General features: G+C 38.9%; 1 protein-coding gene and 1 long non-coding RNA gene across 11 annotated transcripts in view; one reads left to right on the top strand and one right to left on the bottom strand.

The window, feature by feature from the left end:
* Positions 1 to 14,016, bottom strand: part of SLC35A3 (solute carrier family 35 member A3) — a 40,283-nt gene that overhangs the window by 16,834 nt on the left and 9,433 nt on the right. For 4 of the 9 annotated variants that reach the window (XR_010366296.1, XR_010366297.1, XM_064428126.1 and 1 more), the window contains 7 exons: positions 13,275 to 13,310; positions 12,768 to 12,803; positions 11,691 to 11,729; positions 11,231 to 11,269; positions 10,024 to 10,062; positions 9,436 to 9,474; positions 9,150 to 9,179 (listed from right to left, as the gene is read on the bottom strand). Coding sequence is in view for 6 of the 9 variants with exons in the window: in XM_064428126.1 (XP_064284196.1) it covers positions 9,150 to 9,179; positions 9,436 to 9,474; positions 10,024 to 10,062; positions 11,231 to 11,269; positions 11,691 to 11,729; positions 12,768 to 12,803; positions 13,275 to 13,310 (258 nt within the window). In the remaining 3 variants the exon portion in view is untranslated. Of the gene's footprint in view, positions 1 to 41; positions 163 to 3,040; positions 3,545 to 6,941; positions 7,084 to 9,149; positions 9,180 to 9,435; positions 9,475 to 10,023; positions 10,063 to 11,230; positions 11,270 to 11,690; positions 11,730 to 12,767; positions 12,804 to 13,274; positions 13,311 to 14,016 lie in introns of those variants that run through there. The other 5 variants (XM_064428127.1, XM_064428125.1, XM_064428133.1 and 2 more) reach the window with 4 other exon arrangements.
* Positions 163 to 6,744, top strand: LOC135305028 (uncharacterized). 2 transcript variants are annotated; one of them, XR_010366299.1, is made up of 4 exons: positions 163 to 710; positions 1,352 to 1,491; positions 3,582 to 3,815; positions 4,822 to 6,744. It is a non-coding gene; the product is annotated as an uncharacterized LOC135305028 (long non-coding RNA). The 2 variants fall into 2 exon arrangements; XR_010366298.1 differs by having other exon boundaries at positions 3,582 to 6,744.

The following is a 14,016-nucleotide window of genomic DNA, read 5'->3' on the forward strand; positions in this document are numbered from 1 at the left end:
GTCTCTTCTCTTTTAAAGGACCTGCTTATCAGCTCACAGACCTCTTCTGCAAACTGGGAACAATCCACAAAAGGAGCAAGATAGTCAACTTTAGTTGGGCTGTCTTCAACTGCAGTCATACAGCACCTTTAGATTTAGAAGTGACTACCAGAGGTGTAAGAGCTCACTTGTAGCCATGAGCTCCTGCTACCCTCACAGCAGCAGCCTGTGCAGTCACAGAACAAATGAACTATTGCCTCCAGTAACAGTCCACACCTGGACTGTCATAAACCAACAATGAGATTGAAGTTCCCACTGCATTTCCTGTACAGATTTACAACTTGAGTTTCTTACTGGGCTTTGGATGCACTACTTTGTAGTCTGCAGGATGCATCTGTTTGAAAACTCTGATTTAGATTTGCTAATTCAAAGACTGGAAGTTGAGTGGTGATATGAACTCTGACTTTTGAACTGCACCTTACACCGGGCTGTGCTAAGGACCTGCAGTTCCCTGACTGTAATACTAAATAACTCACCTCAGGGACTGGGCTCGTCACTCTTTTTTTTAACTCTTATTTTAGTCTATTTTTTTAACACAGACTAACTCTTCTGTTAGCCAATGTTAAAAAAAAATCAGTTCCTTCTGTGTAATTTCTTCGGTGTGCCATGGACACACCCTGCAGCCACAAGGGAGGCAGCCCTATAAAGGAGCCAATACTCAGGAAGCCAAGGTGGGATTTACAGCCACATAACATTTGGATTCAGTACACACAGCTGCATAAAATTTGAATTCTATGTGAAGAACTGTTCTCCCTGAAAGTAAAAAGGAGAAGGACCTTGGAAAGGTTTTCAGAACACAAACGAAAGCAAAGCAATCTATACAGGAAGTAATAATTTCAGCTCAAAGTACCATACTGTCCAAAGTCTGAAGAATAACTCTTCAAAAGAAGCAGATTTTTTTGAAGTGGAAAATCACGTATTTTCAGCTCATAATATTGATTCAAAAATGAATACATTTCTGACTTGCAGATTTTCATCTCCCTTTGTAATACCTGCAACCTAGGCTAAAACTTAATATTTTACATTTTATTTTTACTTCATCCCTACACTTTCCCTCCTCAAATACCGGTAAACTTGCAGATGAAACTAGGCCATAATCAAATTGACTTAATTAACAGCATACCAAAACTCCATTATACTAATCACTGTTTACTACAGAGCAATAAGATTATTCTTAATCTTAAAATTTTGTCTTTTAAAGATCTGATGGTATAAACTTTTGAAGTTTTCAGCTGGTAAGTATCTACTGTTGCAAAATCCTATGCAAAATTAAGGATTAGTTTATGAACTGATTCTATTCTTAACTTTGTAGAAGGACTCAAAATCAGAATTACAAGGAGTATCAGAGAAGCTTACAGGTAAAACTCCAAGCACCCAACATTATCTGAAGAAGCAGATGAAAGACAAGAAAAAAAATTAACAGCAAATTCCAGCAAGTCTCACACCAAAAAAGTAAGTAAAATTCACCAAAAGATTTGACAAAAGTAACTTCCATTGGCAACTGTTTCTTTACTCCTCCATACTCTGTCACAAGTAAAGTTTAATTTAAAAAAGGAAAATTAACTAACAAGTATCATGCTCCAAATCTTCAGAGTGATGTCATTACGTGAATTAAATTCCTTCCAGCCTAGCTGTGAAATGTTTTCATTGCTGACAGTTTCTTAGAGTAAAAAAGCCAAGTTACAGGAGTTCTTTTTCTTAGGTCTTATTCCATTTTATGACTAATCAGTTTAACATTGCTCAACCAACAAAAGGCATTTGTGTATCAGTTAAAATGCAAAGCCCAACACAGAAGTAGACAACCAGCCTCTCAAAACTGCCAAAGGCAAAGTTTAGATTTTCTGTGCTACTACACCAAATTCTCCATATGGGATCTGCTGGAAAATAAACACTGATTGAGCCTGCCTCTGTGTCATTCCAGTGGTACATGTATGGACAAACTTCCTGAGCACTTGGTTTGAAGTCAGGATAAGAGATTAAAGAAACAGGATGGTGTTCTCGTATTTCTTCAGTGAAATATGAACCTAGTGCTGACACCACAGCTATACAAATACAATAAGCTGTCAACAAAGGAAAAGCCCAACTGGAAGGTGGAGTAAGAGATAACTCACTGAACCTAAAGAACCTATCTTTATAAAACTTCTTTCTATGCTTCACTTACTTTCTATACACATTGCCCTCTTCCCTGTGCTGGATAACACTCAAGTAACATGTCATTTTCTGCAACACAACTACATTCCTCCATTACATAAATACTGTAATGGAGAAACTTCCATTACATAAATACTCTTTTTTTTTTTTTGAGTGAATATAGCTTTGTATTTATCAGAGGTAGTACATAAATACAACATGTACTTTAAATATATAAATAAATGGAAAGAAGGAACCTCATGAAGTTCAGCAAGGCCAAGTGCAAGGGCCTGGGCTGGGCTAATTCAGGAATAGGCTGCCCAGAGAACTGGAGAAACTCCATTACTGTAAGTGAGTGTTCAAGGCCAGGCTGGATGGGCTTTGAGCAACCTGGTCTATGGAAGCTGTCCCTGCTCAGGGCAGGGAGTCAGAAACAGATGATCTTTAAGATCCCTTCCCAAACCATTCTGTAATTTTATGACAAATATCCCACACGGTACAGAGGGAGCACAGACCTCCCCAAATCTAGTTAAGTGCTGCTGAACTGCGTTCTGAAGTAGATTTTACAACACACAAATAATTTAACTATCATATTTGGACTGCTAAAATTTTATAATACAGTTCTTTCTCCTCTCACCACCACAAGATGAAATCTGTCATGTCACTGTAATTGTAGTAATGCATGTCCTAAATATTTTGTATTTCTCACTTTAAAATGTCAGTACTATGTTTTCCATTTTCCTCATACTGCGAACAGGTTTCTTATTTGTTCCCTCCCATAAGCTGTCTACAATTGTCAGCTGTTCCTCCCCAAATACCTGGCACTTTGCAACTAAATCACTGCAAATAACTTCACAATTTAAAAACTTACCTTGCTCTTTCTTTTGTTTTCCAGTTTGTTACTCTTTTTTCTTGCTGGAGACATTATAAAGTGCACTAAGTACACTATGAAAAAAAAAACCCAAAACTGTGCTTCTCTTGGAGTTTGTACAATTCTTCAGCAGTGTGGTAAAAAGCAAATCCTCTAGCAAAGTCTGTTGCTTACTCTTTGAGCAGAAACTGAGGAAGAAGATTTTTTTTCATATGAAAGATCCTTCAGGCAATATTTCCAATTTCTCAATTTACATTAAAAAAATTCAACCAGCGAAAAGAACTGAAAACATAACTCCATTCAAATGGTATTTTAAAGACAATGTGATCAAGCAGAACACAGTAGATCACTGGAGGACCTTGCTCCTACAACGTCATCTTGCTCCCTAGGCACAACTGTATCTCATGTGCTGGTTTTGGCTGGGGTAGAGTTCATTTTCTTCACAGCAGCTGGCAGGGATTTGGGATTTGTGCTGATAACACAGGGACATTTTCACTATAGCTGAGCAGGAACTACACTTTTCTGCCTTCCACCCCACCAGTGAGGAGGCTGGGAAGGCACAAGAAGTTGGGAGGAGCACAGCCAAGAAAGTTGACCTCAAGAGACCACAGGGATATATCCCAGACCACATGGAGTCATGCTCAGTACATAAAGTTGGGAGAAGAAAGGAGGGACGAGGTTCAGAATATGGCGTTGTCTTCCCATGTCACTGTTCCACATGATGGAGCCCTGCTTTCCTGGAGATGGCTGAACACCTGCCTTCCCATGGAACGTGGTAAAAGAATTCTTTGGTTTGCTTTGCTTGCATGTGCAGCTTTTGCCTTACCTACTAAACTGTCTGTGTCTCAACTCACAGGTTTTCTCACTTTTACCTTTCTAATTGTCTGCCCCATCCCAGCAGGGGGAGTGAGCAAGTGTCTGTGTGGTGCTTAGTTGCCAGTTGGGGTCAAACTACAACTCTTGGCCATTTTAAAACCATGCAGATGGTTTTCAAAACTGGCAAGTGCACCTAGGTTCAGAGCAGTTACTCATTAAATGGTAACTGTTAAAGATCAACCAACGATTTCTTCTCAACTTTGCTCCAAAACCTTGGCTTCTGCCAAAGATAGTGGAGGCTTTATCAGTGGTTCACTGGCCATATGTATCACTCAACCAGGAAATTCCAACACTGCCAAGTTTAACAAAGGGAATGCAATTCCATATTAACTATTAACTAAAGTCTCGTTTCAGAGAATGCTATAAATTCCTTGGGACTCAGGAAAGGTTTTCTTACATGACAGAGAACTGAGCAGAAAGGGAACGTGGGTGAGCTGTTATGAGCTCCCAAAGGTTTTCCGTTTGTTTCTTTCTTTTGTGGGGGGAAAAAACCCCAGCATTCTAATATGTATCAGGCAGGAAGAGTAAAACATTGTGAATCTTAAAATGTGGGATCTGCGGTTAAGTGCTCTTTAAGCCCACTACCTTTATCCTTTACACCAAACCTAAGAATACAGAGATTGCATTTTTTTGACTGATGAAAATTTGGTTTGATAAATATTATACAAATCACATATTGAGTATAAACATTCTGTGTTCTGGAAATTCAGGCCCTCATTGAGCTAAATGTTAACACCAGCATTTTTTGTAAGATGAAGACTCCAACTCTGCCCAGTAGTGCAATATTTTTATATTGACTTAACAGTCATTAAGCCAAACTCTGCCTGCCAGCACAGAAATTTGATACAAGCTGCCTGAACTGCATCTCATTTTCACACAGAACATACACTGTGCTCATTCTATAGATCACAGCACAGATAGATCCCAGCAGCCACACTCAGCCTCTGCAAGCAAGGAGCCATTCAGTTCTCGGTTTCAGTTCAAATGCCCGCCCCTCCTCAAGCACACAGGAGTGCAACGCCACGAACCAAAGGACGGCTGGAATGCAGTTCCTGCAGATGTATAAACCAATGAAGGAGCTTGATTTAAGGTGCTGAAAGGCTGAACATTGAATCCAGCTGGGGTTCAGCTGCAGCTTACACTTATGCTATTTATGAATTACAAATCAAGTCTGGGTGCTCAAGGCAACACAGTGTGTCAAACACCTCAGTCAAGGTGACCTACTTGGAGTAGAATAACACAAACTCCTCCAGGGAAAATCAATCTGTAGGCACTGCAGCACGCTAGTAATTACAAACAAAATGAGACAACTGAACTGCACTGAAGAGTTATAAATGTAAGACAAAGTTCAGAAATCCAGTGGCAAAATCCTGAGCTCCTAACTCAGAACCATCATGCTAGATCCTGAGAAGTACAGATGTTAAGAATCTCTCCTCCCCTCTAGAGACATCCTACACTCATGTGATCCAGCTGTGCAGCACAGGCACGTAGCCTGCACAAGCAGCTTGAATACGGTGGGAACTGAAGTAAGCAGTGAAGAATAAGCCCAGGAAGTAAACAATTCCAGAACAGTATGGGAGGAATAACTGTGTCTAGCTAGCCCGTCCCAAAGATAAGTATGTGTTGTGCTCCCTTAAGACTGCCAAATCCAGAACTGGTTAAGGGGACATGTGACTTGAATTCCACAGGTACTTGGCACAGATGATCCCCGCCTTTTTCTCATTGTTGCAAACAACAGCATCACCCGAATAAGGAATGAGGCTGCGTAGGCAGCCTGCAGGATTGTTGGAGGCAGAGTTACTCCTAACAATACATTGCTCTAAAGAAAGCAAATTCATACTTACTAGAACCAGTCTTTCCCCAAACCAGTATTTTTGCTACACATACTACTTCTACCAACCACAACATCCTGCATCCCAAACCAATGGATACTTATCGTCCAGAACTGTGATTTTCAATCACAAGTTCTTCTCACAATGCTTAACAATGTACAAGGGAACTACAGTTTCCAAAGGCAGAGATTATTGTAAATCACTTTCTCCACAAGTGTCACCTCCCTCAAACTCACCCTGCAGCCTGTAGCTCAACTCAGTGAGCACACTGGTAAGTCAAGTGCAGTGCCTATGGAGAGAGGCAACCCCACAGATTTTGAGAAAAGCAGCCCATCGCCTGATGTTAATTCTAAGACCCACCTTTTCATTCTGCACATATGGTCTTTAAAAAGCAAAGGCTGTCTTAGATCCCAATCCTCCTATGCAGAGACCACCATGAAAAATAAAACTTCCCACTCAGGTGGCTCTCAGTCAGCTTTAGAAAGGTTTGTTGCATCCCTTCTTTATGTCCCAAGTAACACTCCCCTTTTTTGCTCAAATCTGTGTCAGTCTTCTTCACTCAATCACTACCTTAAAATATTTTATCTGGAATCCAAGTCTTCCCGCCTCTGGTTTAAAACATAGTTTATAGGATTTAATAAAATGAAACAACTTCAGGTTCCTCCTGATATTCATCTTTTATCTTTCAGTTTATTCTATAACATGCATTATTACATTTGTTATCTCTCTATCCTCTGAGTTTCTGCTTAATCCGTAAGTACTGTACCACTAGAGCGTTTCTCATTTCAATAACTTGGTATAGAATTATGATAACCACGCAAATACTTGTCAAATGTGCATTTCTGTGAACTTCACATGCAGCATCACATCACGCACAGTGAGGATCTCCTCAGCAGAGCACCAGCACGGGAGTCACAACCTCAGCAGCACTGACAGGGCTCTGGGCAGACTCGTGCCCCTTCCCAACTTCGCACACAGCCGCCTCCCCACAGCAACTTCACCCTCCCTCCCTCTTGCCCAAGCCGCTCCATTTGCAGACATTTCTCTCGGTGTCTCTTCAATCCCACCCCTTCCCTCCCCAGCCCGCTCCCACAGCCCTGCTTCCCGCCCCATCCGCTGCCCCCAAACGTCTCCCCCCAGGCCTCCCTCAGGCTCGCCCCTCACGCACGGCCCCGGCCGGGCTCCGCTCCCACCTGCGCGCCCGTCCGGCGGCCCCGCTCGCCGCTCACCGCCGGCCCAGCTCGGCTCGCTCCGGCTCCCGGTGCTTCCGGGAGCCGCGGTCCCGTCCCGCAAAGGCTCCGGCTGCAGCCGAGCCCCGCCCGCTCCGTTCCCAGGGCCGCGGCTGCAGCGAGAGCCGGGAGCGGGCGCGGGGCCCGGGCAGGGCCCGGCCGTGTGAGGGGCAGCGGCGCGGGGCACGGGCGGGGCACGGGCGGCGCCCCAGCCGGCAGCCCCTGCGGCGCGGGGAGCGGCACGGGCCGTGACCCGCCCAAACCGTGAGCCACCGACACCAGCGTTTTGTATGAAACCCATCACAAATTTATTAGAGAATGGTAGGGATGGTTAGAATTAAGGTACGGACCTCTCAAACAGGACATTACTGTGTTGTCCGAAGAAACAAATTATCCACCGAATTTTGAAGATCGTATATAGGCATAACTTTGTGCTTCAATTGCACGTTGATTTACCGATGGTTGGCAAAAGGTGGTGCTGCACATCAGAACCGGGTGAAATCCTGGCCCCGCGAAGTTGGTAGAACTTGAATGGAAACCTCTCCCAGCAATTACAATTGTAAACCGTGACAGAAAAGCGCGCTACTAATAATGGTAATTTTAATAGCAGGCACATGTTCGATAACACATTCATTAGAAGTATGCTTTAGGTGAATGCGCTTTGTTAACACCAAACAGAAGGTGGCTCTGAGAGCTCCAGAAGAGTTTGCTGCAAGGTGTGGAACTGCTCCTGAACTCAAAAACGGGCCCTGGTGTTTCAGCGAGCCCACTGATGTACCTGCTTGTAGATGCACTCACGACATTAACCTTTCAGACACACGAGGTATCACAGGTTAAACTAAGCACTTGAAAAAAGGAGCCAAGATGGTATTATGAATTTAATTATTTTTCTACTCCTTCCAAGGAAAAAGGCTTTATTTTTCAGCAGGTTGTAGTTTATCAGCCTAATCTGGGGTATATGTGCCTCCTATGCTTCTCTACAGAACTCTAGGTATTTGCAGTTGGTTTGAATGGAGTTCATAATGTCTTTGCTCTGACCTGTTTAATTTTCCCAATGAATAAACTTTAAATTACCCCAAAAATTCAGTCTGTGGTGGTTTTTTTTGTTTTTGTTTTGTTTTGTTGGGGTTTTTTTGGTGGGGGTGGGTTTTGTTTTGTTGTTTTTTTTGCATCTCCATATTGAATTTGCATTTGATTACAAAAGACTAAAACCAATACTCTGATAGTACTTCAGCATCTTTTCTTCTGTCCCATGGAGACTGCTTATCAGAAGTTCACATTAGCCTTACCTTATGCCATGATTACCAGGCACAGTGCTCAGTTTGCATATACAACAGTTTATTTCACCTTGTCCACTTTGGTTAATAACCAAATATTTCCCTAAGTATTCATTTGTCACACCAGTCATTTCAGGTAGGTGTTCATCGCATTCCCTATTGGAAATAAAAATATGTCCTATAGGTAGGGTACCATATGCTCTCTTAAAATGATGCCTAAAACACTGACACAACTAATTTTAACTACTAATGACTAAAACCAGAGGTAAACTAATGAGGGGCATGACATACCAGCTAGACATGCAATATAACAGCCAAGTAGCATCTGCCAATTTGACTTAATGGTACTTTTTTCTTACATTAAGTAATCTAATAATACAGATTATAATCCATGTTTAGGCTGTCAAGTAACACTTCAGAAGTTCATATAGACCATTTTGATACAGCAGCAGAGAGAGCAAAGGCACTCAAAACACTGAATAACATCAGGAGTTGGGGAGTAGACTGTTTCCCAGCAGAGCTCTATATTAAAAAAAAAAAAGAGAGAAAAATTTGATAAACCCATTCCTAAATAGTTCTCTTTATTGCTATTATAAAAGCATAGAAATTTTCAGAGAAATCTTTTTCTATTAGCCACGTCTATTACATAGACTCTTCTGATGTCAAAAGATCATGTGCCACATTTATATCAACACATATTTTTCAGTGACAGTCAGGGTCAAAAGTATAAAGCACCTATGTGGTCCCACTTTTCATTTTTGTTTAAGACTATTTCATTTATTATGTTGCACATGTGTTCTCAAACATTCATTCAGATGTAGGAAATTTGGCAGCTTTCAGTTTTCTGACATTTATAGAAACAAACCAGTAGAAACTACAGAGGAAAAATTCTTACCACTTGACTGCCGCCTGAGTAAGGTGATTGCTGAAAATAAACAAACAAATACATTTATAGAGGTGTTCCCAGCCAACGGTTTTGAACAGTTTTTTCCTGTGATCAACAAGATTTTAATAGCTTTAACCACAGCATGGGTTTAAGTTGTTCAAGAGGAAGGTTGAAATAGTATTAATACACAATGTTCTCTTCAGACCAAGTCATCCCAAAATTTCTCTACCCACCACCCGGGTTCTTGGTTTACTGAGAAAAGAAGATTTAAGTGCTGTGATGAAAGTATTCTTACCGGTTTCCCAGAGTAAGTGCTTCCTGAGCCAGAGCCACCCTGTGAAATAATTATGAACCGTTTAATTTTGTCATACAAGGCTGCAGTGAACAGTGTCCAAAGAGCACACAGCAATCTTGAAAATGCCCTGGATTAATATCGGGTCTGATAGTGATTTTAGTTTTACCATTTTCACTGCACTTCCCCCCCCCTATTTTAATTGAATAGCCTCAAATAAGCACAGCTATGTCCTTTTTGTTGCAGGAAAAGTTTCAGAGGAATGGGTCAAAGCAATGTGTCTTGTCTGAACTACAGAGTTGGAAACTGAAACAATTACACTGATACTTAAATGCATCATTCTATTAGAATGACCCAAGCATGTTCCTATGAGTAAGCAACAGAGTATATAAAAACTTTGCTATGGGAGGAATAAATGCTGCAACGTTCTAAGTTTCAGCAAAATATTCCAATTCTTATTGGTAATTTTTCTCATACCTTTACCATTGTAACACAATTTAAAATTTCACCCTCATTGTTGTTGTCTATCTTAAAACCCAAGATCCCCATTTCTAATTTGGTTGCAGAATACTGAAAGAAGAATATCCTTACTGGCTTTCCTTGATGACTGCCTCCTGAGGAAGAGGAACCCTGAAAAAAGATACCTGTTTTTGACTCTAAGTCTATTTGTGCTTAAATAGTCTTACTCTCTGTAATTAAAGACCACAGAAGAATGAACACTGTTTTGTATAGTCATCTAAAAATCCCAGGCAAAACCTTATCTGAAATACATATATTTAACATTTTCTGTTATGTGTGTTCTTTTAAATGTTGTATTGGACAATTTAATACAAAATTCTCAAGAGAAAAGAACTGGTTTATAGTTGTGTTTAATAGATGGAATAGAAAAAATAATAAGGTCCAATTAAACCATAATTCTCCTGGTATCAGTATATGGTTACATTTGGGGAAAAAAAGACAGCACCAACAAAATAAGGCAAATTATAAGAGGCCTTTACTCTATAGCCCCTACTTAAAGGAAACTCTAATAAGAAAGGTTGTTTAAAATAAAAGTAGGTACAGAAAAATTAGATGTTCCTAAAGCATCTTATTCAGTTTTCTGGTGAAGTGGCTCTGCTTATTTGAATGGCATTGCCAACAGGAAATGTTACAACCATTAAGTTTTTAAGAAATGCCATCAAATACATACATAAAATGTCCTACCTTTAGGATTCATGTATTAGAAAATGTAACCTTTATGATCACTTTTTAATTACAAGTACATCTTTTCTATAAGAGATAAGCTAAAACATTTGTATCAACTACCATTGAATGGCAAGAGTGAGGTCCAAATTACATAGTAAAAAGAGTAGTCTGAAATGGTAGAAGTTGAAAATATGCATAGTTAAATGGCAACTATTATTTCCTTCAAAAAGGAAAAGTGTTTTCTTCAAAGCAAGACAGAAATGCTTTAGAAAAATGCATACAAAATCAATGAAAAACTGAGCTCTGAGCACAAAGTGTATTATTATTAATTTAAACATAAATAGCTGTTCAGAAGTTCCTTACATACACACACACAAAAATCCAGTGGACTTATTCTGTGATTACTGGTTCAACTACACAGTAAACTGTCTCAAAACTGTGTGAAAATAAATATCATCTTTGAATTTGTTGAGAATATCCCAGATAAGTAAATCAGGTGCCACTCTTTGCATGTTAAAGTGATTCCCTGTCTAGTCTATAACTAACTTGCTATCATTTTTTTAAGCAGGTGAATAAGAAAAGAGAAAGGTAGATTTGAATGTTTTGTACTTACTGGTTTACCATGTTGTCTGCCTCCAGAAGGATATGAGCCCTGTAAAAAGTAAATCAAACTTGTATTAATTGAATGTAAAATCTTCTATCACTGTCTTGAGACAATTTCTGCAGTACATAAGACAAGCTTATTTGGGTGTTCTTTGAACAAAAAAAGGTAAATGGGATGCTTAAAATTTACACTTTGTACTACACACCGCAGCAATGGCAATTTGAATCAAGAAAGCAGTGTTATGAAAAACAGCCTGGCAACTATAGTGTGTTCAAAGGAATATTTTATACTCAGAGCAGTAACTCATTGGAACCAAATCTTTTATTCACCTTATAGAAATGACTTCAATCCTGCTTAAACTCAATAAAGTGGCCAAATTAATGTGTCTGTCAGCATCAAGTAACCGACCTGATTTAGAGACTATATTAGGAGAGAGTTTGAAGTGATGGGATGGAAAGAGAATACTAACCTGCCCACCATATTGGCTGCCTCCTGAGGGATAAGATCCCTATTAAAAAATCACAGAAAATGAACAGTGGTTACTTTTTGTTATTCTGTACAAAATGAAACATCACTGGACTTTTTACAGGAGATCTCAGTCATAATCTGGAAAGTATATTAATCTAAAAAGATGCAGTAAAAGACTTCTGATCTAATGCCTTGAAGTTCTTCAACAGCTGAAAGTAGTAAATTGGGTGGTCACAAAACACCTGCTGAGACTGTTCTGTTCCATAAATAAATGGATCAAAAGTGTCTTAGATATGGCTCCAATCAAGAGAAAAAAACCCAATTTACTCTATTTGTGATTTTCTACTATGTCAGACATGTTTAGAGAGCACCTTGTGTATTATTGCAAAGACACTTAATATTACCAAATAGGTAGTTTGGGGGAAAAAAAAATATTTGCAGCTGTTAAGAATCCTCTCCATTCTAGGTGAGATTATCTTTTTAATAGTGATACTGAACACCAATGCTTGCCAGTGGAGTAAAAAGCAATTAATTTTTTTAGTATGGTACAGTGAGACACTGCAAACACAGTAATACTAATGAAAAATAAGCTCCATCTTTTGAGTTAGTCATGCATTTCCTCTGTCAGCTATTTGCACTAGTAACATTTCTGAATTAGTGGCAAACAGTCTGCATAAAGGTACATGCTTAACAGGAGGAGTCTTGAGGTGACCTGAAGAGGTTAAAGTAGTGTTACTGTGTGCAACACACGAATTCATATTTTGAAAGCGGTATCTATTGGTTTATTCTGTACCTAATTTTCCAAGTATTTAATGTAAATATTAAAATAATCACTTGAAATAAGTAGCATTCTGAGGTAAAACAACTAAAATAATGATCTATGGAATTTCTTTGCATGGAAATTTGTTCATGCTACTCCATTTTGAGTAGACTCCAGCTACTGACAGTACCCGTTTTCAAATATTTATTAGGAGTAAAATGATCCTAAAAACTGTCAGTATATGTACTGCATGATATTTTTTCAGCTGATAAATTGCAAATAGAAGTAAGATCTTGAAAACAAAGAAAATTTGCTTGCCTGTCCACCATACTGATTACTTCCAGGATATGAACCCTATAAAAAGAATGCAAATTTTTAATAACCTTTTTTTTTTTTTAAATAGCAACAAGTTTTTAAATGGCAAAAAAAGATCCTGGACTTAATATAATATAAACAATACTCATGACACTAAATTAACTGGAAGAATTTTACACAGTTACTATGCAGTGGCAGATGACTAATTGTGCATACATCACATTGTTGGTTTATGCAGTGAGATGAACCCTGTGAATGATTCTTCAGTAATTTTTCAATGTAAGAAAGCTTCTATAACTACAAAGTAAAACCTTGGCTCTTGTATATAGAAGGATATAACTGAAATGTCAAGAGTGATTGAGTAAAAGCCCCGTGCACTCTGAAATTATTGTACCTATCTTTGTGACTAAATTGAGCTCAATATTTAATGGCTGCTGGCACATATGACAACTGAGCCATGTTTATTCCTGAGGAACTAATCTTTGTAAATGTGAGAGACAAACTGCCTACCTGTCCACCATGGTAGTTGGTTCCTGCGAAAGAGCCCTGCATTCAACAGAAACAGCAATGTTTACTCTGTACTAACCTCAGTGTCACAAAGGAAATCCAAGAGAACACAGTGACCTACTGCAGTGATCAAGTCATTTACACCGCTTTCTGTTATTCTGATTCATCTTGATTTATATGTCAAGGAATACATATGTGTATATATATAATGTGTACATAATTGACTATTATTATCATTATTATTATAATTATAATATAATTTCTGTTTATATAAATTCTAATTTATTAAGTGTTTTCAACATTTTTGATTCTCAAAATTGGTATATATACCATGGGTTATATACTTAGGCACGTAATTTTACTTGATTACACAGACCAATAAAGAGAAATAGTGATCCAAGCAATTTTTTACTCTACTGAATGTATATTTGGGGGTTTTTGGCTTTTTTTTCAGGAGTTTACAAAGAAATAGGAAATATACTAATTAGACAGAAAAATGGAAATAGCTTTAACTTTTTCAAATGTGTTTCTCTGCCCCATTCTGAAAGAATTTGGAGCCAAAATGTTAATCTAAATTTCACTAGTTCAATCATACTGTTAATAACTATCATAAGAGCAAAGTCCAAAACCCAACAGGTACACTATGAGATATTTGTGACACAGATTCTTAGAAAAGTCCCAGGCCTCTCTTACAAACTGAGTAGTTTGTATTTTGAATACAATACTATGGTTGCAAGTCACTTAA

The sequence above is a fragment of the Passer domesticus genome, chromosome 7, assembly GCF_036417665.1.
Source record: "Passer domesticus isolate bPasDom1 chromosome 7, bPasDom1.hap1, whole genome shotgun sequence".
Lineage (NCBI taxonomy): Eukaryota > Metazoa > Chordata > Aves > Passeriformes > Passeridae > Passer > Passer domesticus.